The 21,050-nt window shown below is 46.1% G+C and overlaps 1 protein-coding gene across 1 annotated transcript in view; it reads right to left on the bottom strand.

Moving 5' to 3' along the window:
• Nucleotides 1-21,050, bottom strand: part of Ppm1h (protein phosphatase, Mg2+/Mn2+ dependent 1H) — a 257,165-nt gene that overhangs the window by 84,286 nt on the left and 151,829 nt on the right. Inside the window, exon 5 of the mRNA XM_076920370.1 lies at nt 1,951-2,035. Within this exon, the coding sequence (XP_076776485.1) occupies nt 1,951-2,035 (85 nt within the window). The remainder of the gene's footprint in view (nt 1-1,950; nt 2,036-21,050) is intronic.

Below are 21,050 nucleotides of genomic sequence, written 5' to 3'. Positions count from 1 at the left end.
AGCTTTAGGTAGGTGACAAGGTCTATGCTAAGATCATTTTCATGGCCTTGGGTGACAGAGAAAGCCATATGGGCAAGCCATTATAAACTCTGCTGGGAATGACCTTTGTATCTCAGAGGACCTTGGTGGCCCTCCTGTCTAGTGTTACCTTTCACACGTGACAAAAGAGGGTCTAGAAAGGTCCGAAGACTTGCACAAAGCTATCCAGTCAGGGAACAGCATAACTGGGACTGAAGGCAAGCCTCTTGAAACTCAGGCTCCACCACTGGTAGCTTCAAGAACATTCTACCTCAAACACCAGAAAGCAGCATTAGAAATCAGGATTACACCTCTGGGCAAGGGGCTGTAATGGCTACTCCATCAACTTGATGGGATTTGGAATCACTTGGAGACAAACCAATGGGCATGTCTGTGAGGGACTTTGTAGATTAGGCTGACTGAGATGGGAAGACCTTCTCTCATTGATGGACAAAACAATGTGGGCAGTGACCCAAGCACTGACGTTCACCTCTTTCTGCTTCTTGACTGTGGATGTACAGCTGCCTCAAGCCTTCACCCTGGTGACTTCCCACCATGATCGAAACATGAGCCAAGATAAGTCCTTGCTTCATCAAGTTTGTTTTGTTGAACTATTTTGGTATTATATAACAACATAATAAGCAATTTTTACACAGGCAGGGATGTGGAGGGAAGTTTGAGGCTAGCCTGGGCTGTCTCGACAACCAACCAAATACAACACAACACAAACTGGGGAAAAGACTAGTTTGGGATTCCTGATATCACATACTTACTAGTTGCCAGGTAACTAGTCATGATGATGTTGTTGAGCTTTTTGTTGGTTGCTTGGTTGGTTAGTTTTTTTTGAGACAGGTGAGACAGGGGTTCTCTGTGTATCCCTGGCTGTCCTACATCTCACTCTGTAGACCAGGCTGGCCTGGACCTCAGAGATCCACCTGCCTTTCCCTTCTGAGTGCTGGGATTAAAGGTGTGAGTCATCACCGCTTGTCATGTAATTCTCACTAGGGAATTGAGTGTAGTAAGTCCAGGAATACCTTCTAAATCAACCAGAGGACTCTCATCAGTGTGGGGAAATGGCCAGCAGTAAAGGCACCTGCCGCCTAGCTGGATGAGCTGAGTTCAATCTCTGGTACCCATACTGGAGGAAAATAACTGACTCTCACCAGTTAGGAAAGAACTTGTGAACAGGATTACAGGTTGATGGAAATCCTGTCAGGAAACTATTTTCTTCACAGACCCTACACTCATTGGGCTACTGTCCAGAGACTTTAGTCTCCCCGGTAGCTTGGGACTTGGGATAGCTCCCAAGTTACGTTTATCTGAGGTCCTATGTCTAACACCTTTTTTTCTAAAGTCTGAGGACAAGGAAAAGAGCTTTAGTTTGCTTTTCATAAAATGTCGATTTTTAAGGGGGAGCACAAGTCTCCTAATCCCTTTTATTATTTCACCCCTAAGAGGAGCGGCTACAGGGAGAATTTATTTTCAGTGTAGAAACAGTTTTTTTGACACCCGCATGGCCCCCAAGGATCTTGAGTCTTTCCTGTTTGAGTGTGAAGTTGTGGCATGTCATACATAGGGGAAGAAGCTCCTTCTGGTAATGTGATTGACAGCGAGACCCGCATACATTCAACCGACTGCGGGACGAGGGAGGAATCTGCACATGCACACTGACCTAGTGGAAGCCGTGCACACAGCGTGCTGCCGATGGGGGAAAGCTAGCCAGCCACAATAATAAATTCATGGTGGTGGAGTGTGTCGTCACACACAGAGCCAGGATGTGTGATCCGGAAGGTGCGTGTGTGGGAGTTAATACCGAATGTTGTTTGATTGTTTGGTGGGGTTGCTCTCATGTCATAGCAATGTGTTCCTCTCACGTTGCTCTAACACCATCCCTACCACCATTATCCTCTGCCAGACCCACACGACTCTTACCAGGTATTGAAGTCTCTGGCGCTCAGTCTCAGGGGTGAATTCGGAAGACATGGGGATGATTTCTCCATTCCTGATGATTATGGCCCTGGAACGGAAAAAAAAATGCATCATTAGCAACTAAACTCATAAAGACTCTGTGACAACCACTGACAGTCCATTCAACATGTCCTCTCCTACCACCCACGTGCCTGGGAGGCTCACGTCTAACATCCCTGGATCCCTCGCTGTGTTGCGGGCATCTCTGTTCTATGGTACTGACGTCTTGAGTTAGCACAGAACGATGTTTGTTTCTTTTGCTGCTACCTGGACCCATTGTCTTAATGCCCTGGCAACAAGCACCTAACTCCACATATAGTTCATGTTCAAGGGCTGGACAAATGAATAAACAGGAACATTGCAACAGTCCCCACTCTGACTCAAGGCTGTCCAGCTGAACCTTCTTCGAGCATGGTAACGTTTCTCTGCAAAGTCCGACATGGCTGCCCTCAGCCACGTGGGTATACCGACCATTTGCTTTGAGGCTAACCTGCAGTCAGAGAACTACATTTAGAAGGGTGTTTAGCCTAAAGGAGTCTGAGGTGGTTTGTATCTGACGTACTTGGGCAGTGCAAATCTAGACTCTTGGGACTTCAAGGATCAGTGAGCTGCGGCACCAGCCTCACTCCGGAACATGGAAGAAAATGCTGAGTCTCGGGTTTTACTCCAGGCTTTCTACCAGAACTGTCACTGTAATTAGATTGCCAAGCTTGTTAGAAGCTGGACACTTCTGGCCTAGACTACAGTTTCTAAGCTTATAAGCTGGGGTCGAGGAACAACTATCCTACCATTTTAAGGCTCATAAACCTCATACATTCCAAAAAAACCTACCCAAGAGTTCCTGCCCTCTCAGCACCAGGGAGAATCCCCAAGCAGATGCCTACAGCGAGGTTGACAGCCATGAGGGGCCTTTCCTGGCTCTTCCTCTGGTACTTGGTGCTCCGACATTTCACTGCTGTAGGGACTGACCTTAGGGCCTCATACACAGTAGGCAAGCATTCTGTCACCGAGACATAATCCCAACTCCCTGAAGTGGTACCCGACACCTGACAGCCCCTTTCCAGTGGTTGGTGGTGGCAGAAGGTGGTCGTATTTATGACAAATGGAAGTGGCTTGGGGAAATGACATTTTGTACTAACCCTCACAGCTCCCTGGCACTGGGGCCTGAGCCCTCAGACCTGATAAACCTCTCAGCACATTTTATACCCAAGTACAGGGGATTGAGGTGAGGACCTTGTGTATGCCAGGTGAACACCTCAACGCTGAACTACGTCCCCAGATTTCCCGATATTCATGCTTTTGAGTGGAGATCTAGGAATCTGTCAAGAGTCTTTCCTAAGCTCTGAGGAACACCTTGCAGACTCTCTACCAGCATGGCCTGGGGAGTCATCCTCCCTCTTGGAAACAACCCCTGAGTGGCTTTATTGGTTGTGGCCCCATCTTTGACTCTTGGCCATCTGTGTCCCATTGGCTCCCATCATAGGAACCAGTGGAGGTGAACAGGTTGGGACCACAAACATATTGGAGCCTTTAGAGAATTTTTGGCTTTGGAAACAGGAAAGGTTAGGGGAGCGCATTCTGGGAAGATGCCCCTTGCTATGAAGTTCCATACTGCCTTTTATTACCTAAGATGTGGTAAAGTTTTCTTCTTAGAAAAAAAAAAAAACTTGCGAACTTTTGTAAACACAACCATCTGCCCCACCACTCACAAATCACTGTGCATCACTGCATACCTTCTTTATCTTTTTTTTTTTTTTTTTTTTTTTTTTTTTTTGGTTTTTTAGAGACAGGGTTTCTCTGTGTAGTCCTGGCTGTCCTGGAACTCACTCTGTAGACCAGGCTGGCCTCAAACTCAGAAATCCGCCTGCCTCTGCCTCCCAAGTGCTGGGATTACAGGCGTGCGCCACCACTGCCCGGCCAACCTTCTTTATCTTAATTATCAGTAGGGAACAGCTATTAGAATGAGCAAGGGGTCTGACAGACGATGTTGGACTTTGGAGACCATTAATGGGGCAAGCAGGCCAGGAAGCCTAGCTTAAGACCTTAGCTCAATGCAGAAGGCAGAGCCTGGACTCCTGGAGGCTGGAATGGAAGTTGCTATGTGGCGCACTCCCCAGTGTCCTTTCCCCAAATGTTGCTTAATTTTGCTAGTCTATCTCTTCTTTTTTACCTGGCCCCCAGATTTTATCTTACTGTGTCCCGAGAGCCAGATATGCTAGAAGGGAGGAAAAGATAGTGAGCGAAGGGAGGAATAGGTTGGGGTGTCAGCTCCCCAAAGAGGAAGACCTAAGTGCTATTCGGTGTTGTTCCCCTAACCCCCATCCTGGAGGAGCCTGTGTGGCCTCCCAGACGTTGGACTCAGGCCCTAAGTATATCAGGAGGTCAAAGTCTAGTGTAGGCTTCTCACCTCTGTGCAGGTCACATAGCAGGCACCCTGTCAATATTTTTTTAAATAAGAGAGCAGGTAAGGGAAGTTCCAGGGAGTTTCTTCGGACAGCGAGGAAGAGAGAGAGCAAAATGGAGAGGTAGGGCTTGTTCAGTAAAGCATTAGCACACTTGACGTCACAGGTAAGAGAGCCCTCCGACTGGAAAGCGGTCAGTTCCCGCTCTCCTCTTCTCTTTTGCTCTGGCCGGTCTGCCCGCGCACCACCTCAGCGCTCTCCCAGTATCACTGTTTCTATTCCTGGATTGTCAACTTCTCTCTCCACTGACAGTCTCTGCCACGGTATAAAACCATGCTTAAAAGAGTGTGCTCAAAGCCCCCCCAAAATGAACTCAAAGCCAACTCAACACTCTGGTAGTCCAGAGCCCACCGGAGACTGTCTTCTACTGAGCTGTAGCACGCTAGCAATGCGTACTCACTGTCTCCACTGCCTCTCTGCCCACTGGTCTCTCAAACAGTGCCGAATTCCCGACTCGTCTCCCTCTTCACTCAGCTGCTGCCAACACAGTGCGTAGCAGTGGTTCTCAAAAACTGGGTCATGACACCCTCAAGGGTCGGTCACACATCAGATATCCTGCACATCGGATATTTACATTCCGATTCGCACCCAGTAGCAAGTGACCGTTATGAAATAGCAATGAAATCAGTGTTATGGTCGGGGGGTGGCCACAGCATGAGGGACTGTACTAACAGGTTATAGCATTAGGAAAATTGAGAACCACTGGTCTACAGGATCTCTACAGGACACGCCATTGTTCTGAATCCCCTGGTAGCATTGGAACCCAACCCTGGCTCTTAGGACCGCCTCCTGCTGTTTCTTACTTCTCCTCTAGCTCTTAGTGACTCTTCTTACCCCACAGGCTATCTCCTTTCCTTGCTCTTTACTGAAAGCTTGGCTAGGCTTCTGTCTTCCCTGTCCTTTTTGCCTGTGACTCATCCCTAGTCAGAAGCTATCACAATTACAGCTGAGGACCTGCGTATCTTCCGTGCTACCCGTAAGTCCCTATAAAAATTGTGCTTGATGGAAAACCAATGTCATAAGCCAGCACTGCACACAGCATCAGGTGATTATAGGTGGAACTGTTCTTATCATTTTAGAGTGCAATGCAAAATATAGTCACTGGACTCCTTGTTTAGAAATTGAGAACTCGCCGGGCAGTGGTGGCGCACGCCTTTAATCCCAGCACTTGGGAGGCAGAGGCAGGTGGATTTCTGAGTTCAAGGCCAGCCTGGTCTACAGAGTGAGTTCCAGGACAGCCAGGACTACACAGAGAAACCCTGTCTCGAACCCCCCCCCCCAAAAAAAAAAAAAGAAATTGAGAACTCAGGGCTGAGAAAATGGCTCAGTCAGTAAAGTGTGTGCCATGGAGGCTTGGTCTCGGCAACTGTGTAAGATAGCCAGCGCTACAGTGCGAATTTGTCACCTCAGAGCAGACAAGAGGTGGGGACAAGAAGATCCTAGGGGCTCACTTGGTAGCCAAATTGTTGAGTTACAGGTTCAGCAAAAGACCCTATCTTTAAAAAAAAAAAAAAAAAAAAAAAGGTGGAGAGGCTGGAGAGGTGGCTCACCAGTTAAGAGCACTGGCTACTCTTCCAGAGGACCCAGGTTTGAGTCCTTGCACCCACATGGAGGTGCACAGAGGTCTGTAACTTCAGTTCCAGAGGACCTGACACCCTCTTCTGGCCGCCTTGTGCACTTTAAACACGTGCTATGCAGATCTACGTGCAGAGAAAGCATCCATATATGTAAAATAAACATAAAGGAACAACAACAAAAAGGAAGGAAGGCAATTGAGAAAGGCACCTGGCACGTGTGCACATACACATACACATACCAACATGTATGTACAAACACATACATGTACAGAATTGGAAACTTCAAGCCGGTGGGACCAGGGCACTAAAACAGATGTTACCACAAAACACATGTTATCCTTCTCATAGTGGGGTTTTGCAAGGACTACCCGTTCACATGCCCACGAAGATGGCCCTGATAGTGTAGCCTTGACATCTGCCGAATGATTACACGACATCAGTATATACTGAGATTTCAGGTTGTCTTTGCAGCCAGCCTGTCTCTGTTGTACTTCAGTCTTGAAACAGCTACCAGTTCTGCCCACTTCTTACCCATGAGTACAAGTGGATGTTTAAAAAAAAATTAATGAAGTAAATATGTACATTTATGAGATATGATCATTAATATCAATAAATACTGAAGATGACAGGTTAACTGGCAGATCTACCGGCTTTATCACCTGTCCCTTGTTTGGGATAGGAACACTTACAATCCCACCCCACCCCTCTCTCCAAGGTCTATGTAGTCCTGTTTGTACTGGAACTTGGTATATAGACCAGGCTCATAGGGACTCACAGAGATCCACTTGCCTCTGCATCTTCGGTGCTGGGATTAAAAGGTGCGTGCTACCATGCCAGACTTAGTCACAGTCATTTCTACTAACGATCTGAATATGCAATGTCCTGAAGCATACGTATCCTGCAATGTTACAGGACATCAGAGCAGACTCCTGTCTGGTTTCACCCATGTACCCCTCATCTTCTACCTTTCTCCATCCTTCCCAGCCTCTGCTACCTCCTTCTACTTCATTGTTTTGGTATTACTTTTGGATTCTACAAGAGTAAGACAGAGGGGTTGGAGAGATGGTGTGAGAACAAAATTTGAAAGCAGCATTGTAACAATAACAAAAATTCATGGTCAGCAAAGACCACCAACAATTTGTTAAATATAGTCATAATAAAAATATTAAGCCCCTGCAGGGGCAGGGTGACAAAAAATAAAGGCATACAAGGGCATGCCCAGACAAGTCCAAACTAGCCCAAGTGAGTAATGGGCTATCTGGTGTTTACTTTTCTCTCCCTCCCTTTTCTGGGAGGTCCGAGTTTCTGCAAGTTCTGCCAGTTCTGCAAGTTGCTGATGTTTGAAATATCCAATCATATGTAACCGCGCCAAATTTTCCCGCTCTCCCCAACCCCTACCGATAAATATCCCAAGTTCCCTGGGTCCAGGCGCGCGGAACCTCTATCTCCTGTGTGAGATATGTTCCAGCCCGAGGGCCCTCGTCATTAAACCTCCTCTGCAATTGCATCAAGAAGGTCTCTCGTGTGTCCTTGGGGCGTGCAGGTCCGGACTTGGGTGAGGGTCCCCTTGCGGGGGGGGGGGTCTTACAGAGGGTCCCCTTGCGGGATGGGGGTCTTACAATGGCTCAGTGGTTAAGAGCACTGACTGCTCTTCCAGAGGTCCTGAGTTCAATTCTCAGCAACCATAAAGTGGTTCACAGCCATTTTTAATGGGATCCGGTGCCCTCTTCTGGTGTTTCTGAAGATAGCTACAGGGTATTCATAAACAAGAATAAAACAGAACACATACAAATGGTTGGTATGTATGTGTGTGCGCACGTGCACACACACACATGCACGTGTAAGGTCTTGCTGTGTAGCCCAGGTAGACTTACAGCTTATGATTTTCCTGCCTTGGTCGCTCAAGTGCTGGGAGCACAGGCGCACATCACCACACCTGGCTCACAAGGCAGTTTTAAAGCATCGCTGTTGACGTGCGATATCCCCCTCTGTTTCCTGGCATTTCCTTTTTCTTCCACCATCTGGTTCCTGCGTCTATTTCTGGTGTTTACCTTGTTCTTTCTGTTCCTCTCATATCTCTCAATGGCCCACGTATGCCAAAGTCGACTCAGAATACCTCCCACCATCCTCCTGGGCTACCTTCAGTGCCCTTTCTCTGTGACCCTGGAGGATTCCATGCCTAGGTATGCCGCAGCCCTTAGCAGTCCTGAATGCATTCGCTGGTTTCAGTGATGTTTCTAACTACACACTGAGGATATTTTCCAGGTAGAGCTTAGTCACTTTTTTTTTTTTTTTTTTTTTTTTTTTTTTTTTTTTGTGTGTGTGCCTAGCATGTGACAGGACACAGCCGTCTAAGGGACAATCAACTATATAGCTAGAGGGTGATCTGGACTTGAGTCGAAGTATCCAGACACAAAACCCTAACCAACTGTTTTCTTTGGAAGAACATCACTAATTGTGCATAGTCTGAGCTGTGAAACGGGCAAGCAGGTGAAGTGGCTTTCCGCCAACTCCATTCGTGGGACTGACTTTTGAAACCTGTCCTGTGCGTTATGGCCTGTCCTCCTTCATACGCTGTGCATGCGTGCACACAAAGTAGATAAAAAAAAAAATCGTAACAAACGGTTATAAAGTCTACGTCTTTCTGATGGTTTTACAAGACGACAGACCTACAAGGATCTCATTGCTGAGATCTCACGTGAAGGGCAAAGGGGAGTGAGGCAGGACTGTCTTCTCATGGGGCAGAGCAAGGAGCCAGCACAAGGCCAGCAGCTATTTCCCATGTGTACATTTGTAAATTCCAAACGCCTGTGAGTATCTGCATTCCTCCCAGTGTAACTATGCCAAGCCTTGCCCGCTGCTTCCTTGGGTAGACAAGCAAATCCAAACTCCACTATATACACAAGTCCTCCTTTCTGTTTGAACTACAACATTCTTCCTTTACGAGGCACTCATAGATTAAAGTGTTTGGCTGCTAACCCGTCCAGTCCCCGCATTTCGGTGCCCCTGCCTATGTAACGTGTGTCTTCCCTTTGATCTCTCTCTCTTTCATCCTCTGATCTTGGGATTAATAGGCCAGACTGGGTGCGAAGGCCGGCAGGTCTCATCCTCGTCAATCAATAAAGCGGAGGACGCCGGTACATTGAAGCTACATTCTCTCATCATACACCCTGCACTTTTATATCTTTTTTTTATTATTTTACAAGATGATTTTCTTAAAAGCAAAACAGAACAAAAGCTGAAGGAGCAATGAGGGCCAAGGAGAACAGGACCCCGTATTGTTTCTTTTAGAGCAGAGATTCTCAACCTGTGCATCTCATCCTCTGGGGGCCGAATGGCCCTTTCACAGGGGTTATATATCAGGTATCCTGCATATCAGATATTAGCATAAAGGTTCATAGCAATAGCAAAATTACAGTTATGAAGTAGCGTCAAAATAATTTTATGGTTGGGGGTTACCACATGAAGAGCTGCATTAAAGGGTCTCAGTGTTAGGATGTTGAGAACTGCTGATCGAGAGACTCAAGCCTGGACCTGTATTTATTGATGTGGGTCAGATTTTAGGTGATATTCCATCTACCAGATAGTGGAATTAAGTAAGAAACTTCTAGAGATTGCTATTCCCTCTACAGAAAGAATGGTCCTTAAACATGTTCCCCATGTTAAGGTCAGCCTGTTATTCACAGACACAGCTGAAATCTGTTTTTGCTGCAGTGTAGAGATTATTTATGGCTTGCTGAATGACGAGGTTTAATAGTAAGTTCTCAGGAGTCAGCTGGAGAGTGTTTAGATACCCTCCCCTCCCAAATACCAGGCATACGAGAGGATGGAGGTGATTTACTCCGGAGGGAATTTTGAGTTCAGAGAACAGGTTCTAGAAAGTGCTGCGTCTTCAATCTTCCAAGGTTATATTTCAGAATGAAAAATACCCACTTTTTACTGCTTTTATGAGTGAAAATATTTAGAGAGTCAAAAGGGAACAAGAAAGGGATCTGGGAGACTCCTTTCAAACAGTCATTGATTTTATGATTTCTCATAGAAAGATCTCACTGTCAGCACTGATAAATCTCACATCCGTGTGACTCTGACTTTTGTCCTCAGAGTAGGACTGACCAAAGCCCCAAAAGGCCCTTGGTAAGCCAGCAAAAGAAACAAAAACAAGACAAAATAAGTCCCAAGGAAAGTGGATCAGGACACATCCATAGTAGAAATTTTAAGCACTGGATAAACATGAAAAAACTGAGCAACCAAGAGGCTGGGAAAATGTATATTAAAATCAAAGTAATGTTGGAAAACATGTAAAAATCCGTATTACGTAGTCATTCTCAATGGGGTAAAAACAGTTATTCTCATAATTAATAGACATAGTTACATATCTAAAAACCACTAAAATTACAGTTACACATTTGACGCTTTAGCCAGCACACTTTGGGGAATATAGCCTAAAAAAATTCAAAGACGGTGCACAGGATGCACAGAGAAGAGAACTCAAGACACTGACATTACTTCTTGTGGCCAAGACTGGAAACAGCGTGAATGTCACAAGAGGAACTGCTGAGTACATTGGTTTGGACACGGTCATTTAAAAAAACAAACAAAACAGAATGAAGTCTATGTTTTATGAATCTGAGGCAGCTTTGACAAAGTAAGCAAGTAAAACAAGTTGCTGAGAAATGTATGTATACTCGTGTCTTGTGACAGCAGAAAGGATGCACACATTTCTCCCTATAGAGAGTCTAACTTCAGCCTAAAGCCTCATGTGGGATCCTTCAGGACCAGCCACAGGCAACTGTGGAGGCTTGGCCTGCCTGCAGGCTCTTCTTGCCAAGCCTCAGTGCCCAAGTTGGAGCTCAGTGATCTCTGAGCACTTTGGTCAGGAGCCTGCTCCTAAATCCCTGCACTCTGAACTCAATGGAGCTGTGATACATTTCTGTACCAATTCTGTAATTTACCACTTCCAGTCCTCTGGCTTCCAGCTTCCCCCAGCCCCTGTTGAGTAAAGTGTCAGGAGCGGTTGGTTCTGAGCACCTCCAGCGAGTGGCCAGCACTCTGTGTATCACCTCAGACCTTCTACTGGTACCAGCCTGGCCATCACCCAATGGGGGACCATGAGCCAGCTAAGCTCTGTTCTTTGCTCTCACCTGTAAGACTTTAACTAGTGAGCAAAGTCTTGATGGTGACAGTGTCCTCTGGCAGCTTGAGAGCATATAATTATGTTTGGGTGAGCCATGGGAGAGGAACGGATATGGGGAACATGGCTAATTGTACTTTACATATCGGACTGTAACCGGGTGTGTGTTCCTCTTGTAAACTCATGACAAGTTTCTGTTTAGATTTGACGGCCTATCACTCCGCCTTCATATTTAGTCTTCCTGCAAAGATATCAGTCTTTAGGATCTGGGTGCTGCAAGCACCAGGCCACAGGTTCTGTCCAATGTCCACCCACCCGCTTCAAATTTTTTGGCATTTAGGCACAAATGAGAAAATATTTATCAAGAGCCATTAACTGAGAAGCTAGAAGCCAAACTTTGTTATAAAAATATGAACTGGTCAAGCCTGCAAGTGTCTATACTCACTGTGTTTTAGGCTTGGACTTCCCAAGAGTGGGTTCAAAACTGGCAGCTGTGCTCAAACAAACAACAAACAAACAAAGCAAGCAAAAACCAGTACAAAAATAAAGTTTGAAAGATTGACTGGTGACTGCTTATGGCTGGCTCTCAGCCTTAGCCAAGAGGGGTTCTACAGTCATGACAGCCCAGCCTGAGGGATCTGTCCTGGGCTGATTCAAATTCCTTCTGGGGCTCTATGGGCACTGGGAGCACATATCCAGGACTTATCCAGTGGTCACAGAGCAGTTTCTTTGGTAATGCTAATATAGCAAAATAAAAGAAAGCCACCTTTCTGCTCAGTTACTGCTGCTCCCTGCCCATGGGCACCTCTACTGCTAAGGGCCAGGGAGAGGCGGTCTGGGAGAGTCTCACTGGGAGGTCCCAAACGGCAAGTTATACTTTCATCACTTAGAAGCTATTTCCCTTGCTCCAGGGCAAGCAGAACTCGGCACGTACAGTTGGCCTTCTGTGTTGTATCCATAGTTTCCATAGTTTCACAGATCCAGTGAGCTGTGGCTGGGAGATATTCTGATGGGGGAAATGTGTCTGTACTGTGCACATACAGACTTTGTTCTTGCCACTGTTCCTGAAACAACACAGCACGGCAACTGTTTGCAAAGCATCTAGATATTATAACTAGTGTAGGGATTTAAAGTATACAGAGGGTGTGCACAGGATTATACAGAAGGGGCTTGACTATGCTCAGATTTGGATATCTTGTGGAGAGTGACCTAGGGACCATCCCAGTAGATATTGAGGGGTGACTCTAAGGTATATTCCAAGTGTCGTCAACAGGACAGCTGCCCCTCACCTCCCAGGGTGCTACTGGGTTTGAAGACTGGCTCCCTTCTAACGTTCACTGAGAAATTGCCTTGGTCTGTTGCAGATCTCCTAATAAGCTACAGAAAGAACAAAACCTCCAGATTCAAGGACGTCCTAGCAAGGTGAGCGTTCATAGAAAGGAGAGGCTGGGAGAATTGAGCAGGGCAGATGCAGGAGTTTTCTGAAGGGTTTTCTGAAGGCTGAGAAAGCCCAGCAGCTGTGTTATGCTTGCTTACAGTGCACATCCCAGAGTGTGTCCCTCCTAGCCCCTCAAGTTAGAGTCATACATCGCCTTACTCCCAGCTCACAATCAAATGATTCCACAAATCAAGTGTGGCATGCGACACTTACTAAGTATACTGCTTGTCAGCTTCAAAACAAGGCTGTTTGTGTGTGTGTGCATGTATGTATACATGCGTGTCTATATGTCTGTGCATGCATACGTGTATGTCCATGTATGTGTATATGTGAGTGTGTACATGTGTGCATGTGTCCATGTGAGTGTCTGCACGCATATGTGTGAGTGCATGCATGTGTATGTGTCAGTGTGAGCAGGTATGTGTGCACATGTGTATATGTGTGTGCTCATGCATGTGTATGAGTGTGTGTATGTGAACTGTGTGCGTGTACATGTGACCAACTTAGAAGTCGTTTTTCTATAGAGTAGGTATGGGAAAAGAGTCTAAAATGGCCAGGTTGTTGGTCCAAGGAGCAGGTACTGGTGTCTAAGAGTCCAGTTTCCACAAAGCAAGAGGCATTAGAACCCTCTAAGCAAGACGGAGGGCAAGGAAGGATCAGTTTGTACCTGAAGCTACAATCTAAACCAAACCGATTTGGCTTGTCATGCCTGGATTCCTCCTCTGACCATGGGGGTTGCCAGATGGCAAAGCCAAATGTCACGAGGCTGTGGTCTGAAGGAATCCTGATAGGACAGAAGTTCACTGCCTGCCACTGAACGTCACTAAGCAAGCATCTAGCCATGTACCTGCATCATGAACCTACCTATGTGTACTTAAATGTGTGCTGATATAACTGTTGGTCGAAGGTTCTACCATATGCAGTCCCCCATCCCCACCTGCACCTTTTGTTATGGTGGTGGTGAGTACTGGGGTTTGAACATAGTGTTTCACACGTACTAGGTAAGAGCGCTACCAGTAAGCTACATTTCAGCCCATTTTACATTTTTAAAAATGTGTTTTGAGACAGGGTCTTGCTAAGTTACCCAGGCTGGCCTTGCACTTACTCTGTAACCCAAGCTGTCATTCAACTTGCAATCCTCCTGCCTCAGCCTCCTGGGTAGCTGGGATTACAATCTGTACCATCAGGCTTGGGTTGTAAATTCTGACAGGTCACATAGAAAGTTGCAAGGCATTTAGATACCCAAGCAACAGATGATAGGCTAGGAATGAAGGCGAACACTTAGGCCTTCTTCCGGCTCAATAAATTCAGGATTTAGGGGAAACTCGTGTATGTCTGAGTGACTGAGGCTGTGTGCTGGAGAGAAAATGACCTTGGCTTGGGGAGCAGAGTTTATTTCTTGATCTTCTTTACGTCCTTGTCTAACTGGGAGTCTTGGTGCCCTTGTCTCAAAAGGAAGGGGTGAGGTTTGGGGACTCTCAGGTGCTTCTCCGTTCTAAACTTCAGCTTTCTGGGAAGGAAGACTGATACAAGTCCAGCAGGGAGATGCCTGTGGAGTACTTCGGCCCTTACTTCTCAGGAGGTGGAAACCACCACCATTTAGATTCTAATAAATACAACCAAATTCAGAAGACACCCTTTGTGCCTCCCTTAAGTCAAAAAGAACAAGGAATCCCTTACTGAGCCAGGCCCCAGATATAATGTCACCATTGTCACCCGTCCCCTCAGAAGGAAGGCAGAGCCACATACGGAAGGCATTGGTGACTCTGTTTAGATTATTGTATTCATGGGATGGCCTGGTTCCATTACACACTTTTCAACCGAAAGTGATCTGCAATGCAACATTAAACCGAACGTTTCCAGAACGAAGGAGAAAAAGCCAGTACCAGGCTGCAGAGAGAAACCATTTAGAAAACCCTCTTTGACAGTGTATATCAATCCTAAGGCAGGAGGGGAGGGCAACCATTACTTCCTGAAGCACCAGACCTTGCCCTGGTGCAGCAGAAGCCGCCGTCTCTTCGCAAGCATTAGAGATTTGTTGCTGGGAGAGAAAGCAGGGCAGATGACGGGGTTGCCCCTGCCAGAGGACAGCCAGGCTGCACACGCTAATTAGCGGTGCCAGAAATAGCTGAAGGGAAAAGGCCGCCATCCCAGGAGCTCAGAACTGGTTTGGGTGCATTCCTAGTTATTCCATTTTCAGAATGGCTACTGGGGGAGTGTGCAAATATGATGACTTATTTATTAAAAAAAAAAAAAAAAAAAAAAAAAAAAAAAAAAAAAAACCTCAAACACACAAACTCCTTAGCAAACATGCCCCTAAGAGTAACATTTTTGCAGCAGCAAAGATAGGTGGGCCCTTCATAGGGGAATAACTGAGACCATGCTCCCTTGTTTTCACAAACCACCCAGCTTGTGTCTGTACCACCCAGGATAATTTCTCAATGTCACCATTCAGCTGCTTTGTACAAACATTTTGCTATAGCAGCAACATGCAGATCCAATGCACTGGCACAAAATTTTCCAGACGGGGTAAAGGCAAAAAGCCTTATGACATTAAAGTTTTCATGGTGCTTACTATTGGAAGAACAGTCAAAGGCTCCCACTGTATATTGACGTTTGGAGTAGTTTGTTATGTTTCAGTCCACAGAATCCACCTGGTGAAATATATATTTCAGTAGGCTTTTGTATACTCACAAGATTGAATGACTCCCACTATTTTTCAATTTCTAGGACATGTTTTCTTGCCTCAAAAGAGTCCTTCTTTGCAGGAGGTAGACATCGCTCTTCATTTTCCTTCTCTCTAACTCTGCTAACCACTAATCCACTTTCTGTCTCTGTGGATTGATGATTTCGGGGCATAAAATATAGACGGACTCGTATATGTGGTTTTTATTAATAGTTCCAGTCACCACGCGTATGTTCTCAAGGTTCATCCACATTACAGCGAGCACCTCGGCTTTCCTCCTCCTCCCGGCTGGGTGAATAGCCATCATAAGACTGTGTCGTATTGTGCTTAACCATTTATTATTTGACAAACATTCGGGTCCTTCTCTGGTCCCTCCCTTTCTTTTTGCTCCTGAGAATGGTGGGGCTATGAACATGTGCAGTGGAGTCTCTGTAGGAACATGATGAACATGTGCACTGGAGTCTCTGTAGGAACATGTAAGAACATGTGTACTCGATTCTTTGAAGGTTCTCACACCTCTATGCCTACAGGTTACCTGCTGAGGCATAGGGTGACCCTAAATTTAACCCTCTGAAGAGTCACCCATCAGGTTTGTAAAAGGGGTGTGCATTTCACATTCCCAACTGGTGGGTTTTCTCATATAGGACTACAGAGTTCAAATCAAATTTACTTCTGAAAAATCACCCATTGGTTTCTCACTTGCACTGTTTTAAAGCCCCTATTCTAGAAAAAGCCCTGCCTATATGCTTAGATTTCAGTGTGTACATGGAATACTTAAATGTTTCATTTCCCATTTGTTTCATGGGGTACAGATTTTTTTTCCCCAAGTATAGATGCATGGCTCAGTTCCGTTCCCTGGCGCAAATGTGCCCAGCCACTTCTCCAGTTTCAAAGTCAGTATATTTTTCTCCTCATAGCCAGTAGTCAGAACTCTGTCTGTCTGTCTGTCTGTCTGTCTGTCTGTCTGTTTGTCTGTCTGTCTGTCTCTGACCTTCTCCCTCACTGTCTCCCTCTCCCTGCCTCCCCTCCCCCCTCCTGCTCCCTCTTTATCTGGCCCCCTCAACCTATGGTGACAAATAGCACACTGTGAATGTGTCCAGGCAGGTATGACATGCAGAATCTGAAGCAATATCTTCAGTCACACTCGGCACGAGCCGCACCCTTGTTAGATGCCCGTCCATTTCTGGCCCCTTTACTTTAAAAACGCAGAGCAATGGAAGCGACTGGGCAGAGCTCCAAGAAGAGAAATAAACACAGTCCCAGGGGTGGAAAACAGATCTTCCAAGGGCCATTAAAGCAATGGTGGCTCTTTTGCCTGAGGTATGTAACACAGTGCTGGCTGGATTGCATCCTCTATGACACGCCTGCAATGGTTCTGTTCACAAAGAAAAGTGGGTGACCACTTCTCCATGCTCAGAGGGAGACAAACAAGAGGGAGGGCTCCTTAAATCACTCAGGTAAGACTCTGCAGTGGGAAACGGGAGATGGATTTCTTGGTCTTCACATTGCACACCTGCCAGAAGCCATGGCTGTTCATCTCTGTGGCGCCTCAGAAGGACAGGGAAGAGCTCTGGCTACATTTAGTCGTCCAGAACCTCGGCATCTCTCAGTGTTACTTTTTCATGATTCTATAAATCGGGAACTGTAGTGGCTACTTGAAGGCAAAGCTACATCCATCTGGCCTAAAAAATCCTGACAGCAAACAGAGCATTTGCTTTACTACAGGAAGCTCTCGATGAAGACAAAACACACACTCTACCTAGCAGGGCAAGGGTCACCCGCAACCAGGCCACACGATCCAGATGATCCAGATGCTGATGCCAGCCAGACCCGCAGGGGATCCCTCTGGTTCTGCCTACTGCAGTTACCCCACCACCACATCCCAATCCCCACCCCGGGCAGAACAGAGTCCCAGGGAAGCATCACTCACCCACTGAATAGGAGCCATTCAATTGGGTTTAGACTGGCTGGGGTGGAGTTGAAGGCAATCAGGGATTAGCCTCTAAAGATGACGTTAAACCATGAGCTATACTGGGAACATAGGTTAGCCACTCTGACACTCCATCCTACCCAACCCCTGCACCCACTTGAAAAAGGACACCACCTCTCTCTTTAAACTAACCGAGTAGCTATGTAAAACAAAACAACGGCAACACTAACAAAGAACCCAACTTCCAATGTTGCTTTTATAGTGATGCTGAACGAATCTTTAAAAGAAACTCATTTGTAAAAGTCAAACAGAACAATCAATTACCTTAAATTTTATTGATTTGCACACAATGGTAACTGGGATCTTAACTATATGGAAAAACAACAACAACAACAACAACAACAACAACAACAAACCAGACAGTACTTAGTGGCCCTGCTTAGACTTTAATGATGACATAGTATGATGTTCTGTGCTGTTACCTCCACTCATGTGTTGAGATCACCCACAAGTCCAAAGATGGGTGATCTAGAGGGGAGAATGGAACCTTCTTGTTTTCCTTAATCAACAGCTTTAAAAAAAAAATCCACATTAATATTAATACTAGCGTCAGTGTCTTCAGTATTTTTCCAAACATATCTGTAATTTTAAATTTTATTTTAAGCAACAGATATAAAATGTTCTCATGTCAAATCCCCTTTCTCTGCCACATTTCACTCCATAATTTATTTACCCAAGGGGTCTTGAGGACGCCTAATTGGAAATGAACTGGAATAGGTTTGGGAAACAAAAATCTCTAAGAGACAGCATATGTATCTTCCCTTCTCAATGTGGGACGTAAATAAGAAAAAGGCCCAGGACGTGTTAACTCTCAGCTGGGAAATGGTGTCATGCACCACATGGGGCAAGGAAGGCTGGCCAGGCTGGAGGGGGAACAGTGGATTCTGGGCATGTGCTACTCAGGGCATGAGGCCGAAGCCAGGTGGAAGGGCTAGCGAGTGCACAGTTGGCGAGGTGGAGCTGAGGCCCAGGAATGAGGTCAAAGCTAGAAAAAGATCTGGGAGTAGTTATGTCTACGTGGCAAACAGAGCTGAGGGCTTACATCTGGGTATGGTGGTACATGCCTTTAATGACAGCACTTGGGAGGCAGAGGCAGGTGAGCCTGAAGCCGGGCTGGTCTGTATGGCAAGTTCCAGGACAACCAGGGTTATGTAGACAAACTCTGCTTCAGAAGCAAAAAGAAAAAAAAAGAAAAAAGAAAGGAAGGCAATGTGGAAGGAAGGAAGGAAGGAAGGAAGGAAGGAAGGAAGGAAGGAAGGAAAAAAGAAAGAAGCCACTACCGCCATCTTGTGTTTTACTATTTGGAGCCTTGTCTGCTGAGGCCTCGTGGGATGAGAAGACCAGGGTTGGTCCCCTTTGGGAACAGGCTCCCCCAGGCTGTCCCTCTGCCTCCTTGTCTTTTCTGAGATGTATAAGTAGAGATGAAGGGATCTGACACTAGGGACGGGGCTGCCTGGGATAAGCCAGGCCACCTCCCCCCGCTCCTCTTTTGCTTCCTCCGTTCTGTCTATTCTTGAGTTTGTCAGGTAAGAGGGCGGAGGTGTACTCTGCACCTGCTGCCTGGCTGTGCCGTACTCACTGGAAGCTTTGGGAGGTTTTCTTACTCATTTCCTGAGTGTTCGCTATTTCTCTGGAACAATTCCTTGTTACTAGGATTAGAGGAAAAGAGACAAACCGCTATTCTAGTCCTATACCCTGGATCTGATTTCAATTTAGATAAAAGGTACTGGCAGGTCCTAGTCTGGCTCCCCGTGACAAACTCGTGCACTGGGGCTTAATGAATGAATTTATCACTTATGGAATGTGCTCCTCTGCCCATTCCAGCCATGATTTTCCCCTGTTCTACTTTGTAGCTTAGCAGGCGGGACCCAGAACACATCTCAACCTCACAGATCTTTGTATTTCCTCCTTGACCTTCCAGAAGCCAGGCTGAATTTCCACTCATCTCTGTAGAAGGTAGTTGCCCTAGTGGAAAGGTTTCACTCACAGGAACGTCCTTGACATTTACAAGTGGGGGAAAAAATACGTCCTAGGCAATACATTTTCTCCATGTGCAAACACTTAGAGTACTAGTGTGGGGCTATCCGAAGACCCCGCTGCTTCTAACGAGAAACTGGGCAAGGATACAGTGATACCAACCTAACAAAAATGCTCACAAGGTAAAGTCAGAATAGATATGTCCTTACAGACACAGCACAGATGACACAGATGATCTTCTTCAGTCGCATCTGAAGAAATGACATGATTGGAGAAGAGACTAATAAGATGCTGGAGAGCGGAGGTGTGAGGCTGGGGGATGACAACGAAGGGCTATTTTATTTCCTATCCTCTCTGTCGGAAGGAGGGTGGGCGCAAATGGCTAGAAGTAAAGCTGCAGCCCGGGACAGATGAAAACAGTACAGAGAAAAACTATGCCCCAATTAAAGGATTAAATCTCTTGGCTTCTACAGATGACCACTTGGGGGTCCAAAAACCACCAGAAAGAGGGCTGTCACCGTGCCGTGAGAGATTTAAGAGAACGACAGGGACTCAATGTACCCAGAGATGATAGGCCAGCAAGCCACATCCAGCTTTCTGTAAAGACGACAGAGTATACAAGCAATGGAGGGCCAGCTTGACACCCATCTGGGAGAACAGTCAGTGTTGTTCATTAGGCACAGGCTTCTGTGCTGTTAGGAAAACCTGCATCACTGTGGTCTGTGGGGTCCTCAGAGATACCATGCCCTGTCCTTCCAATCCCTTCCCTCCAATGATTTCCTCCCACCCAGAGCAAGAGAAAAGCTGCAGGCACAATCTGAACTTTAGAAACCAACTAAATCTTTCAGGATCCTTGGCTGGCAATGAAGAACGAGAGCCAGGATAGCTTAAAAAAAAAAAAAAAAAAGTGGATTTAAAAATGGCTGAATCGGTCACAACGCTAAAGCCTTTAGATGCAAGAGAGAACTGTGATCCTGTTCTGTGGCAAGGTTGTTCCTGGAAGTACAGGAGGTTTGGAAACTGTCTTTTTGGAATGGTGGACATGAGTTATTTTGGTTCTGAGGGGTTTGGGTTTGACCTGGAAAAACCACAAGAAAAGAGCTTGGGACAGAGAACCTATGGTGAGAGACTGAAATAGTTTAGGTCTACCTGATGGAAAGTAGGGGTGTTTACTTGAAAGAGCAGATAGCCTGGGGAGGGTCATGATGGGTGCTTTTGGATGACAGAAAGATTGTCAGGTGGAAGAAGGGGTTCTCATGTTTTGTGGCAAGAATAAGGTGTGTTTCTTTTCTTGATTATATTTTAAAAACTGTGTGCAAAGGATATATACGTCCTGCATAACAATAAGTTGGCTTTTAAATAGAGAAATGTTTCATGAAATATACTTATGCGTATAAATATAGAAAACAAATTCCCAAGACGGTGTACTTATCTATAAACAAGAAGTTCACACTAGGCAATACTGAGTCGGCTGAGCTGAGGAGACCTGAGGCGGACAGCTCAGATAGCAGAAAAAGGAAGGGAGGGAGGGGAGCGGGCAGCGAGATCTCAGTGGGACTAACAGGATGCTGCTGTGGAAAAGGCGACGGTAGAGAAGGAGTGGAGATGGTGGGTACCTGGCTGCACTGCAGCTGGAGTGTCTGCCTGGTATGAACAAGATCTGGCTCCATCTCTAGCTCTGCAAATTGAAATAAAACACACACACCACACACACACACCATACACACACACACACACACACACACACACACCACAAAATTAACCGACCCTTTTCAAAGAAGAGGTCCCAAGAAACAGGCCAAC

The sequence above is a fragment of the Arvicanthis niloticus genome, chromosome 22, assembly GCF_011762505.2.
Source record: "Arvicanthis niloticus isolate mArvNil1 chromosome 22, mArvNil1.pat.X, whole genome shotgun sequence".
NCBI lineage: Eukaryota > Metazoa > Chordata > Mammalia > Rodentia > Muridae > Arvicanthis > Arvicanthis niloticus.
This window is presented reverse-complemented; position numbering and strand designations above follow the sequence as displayed.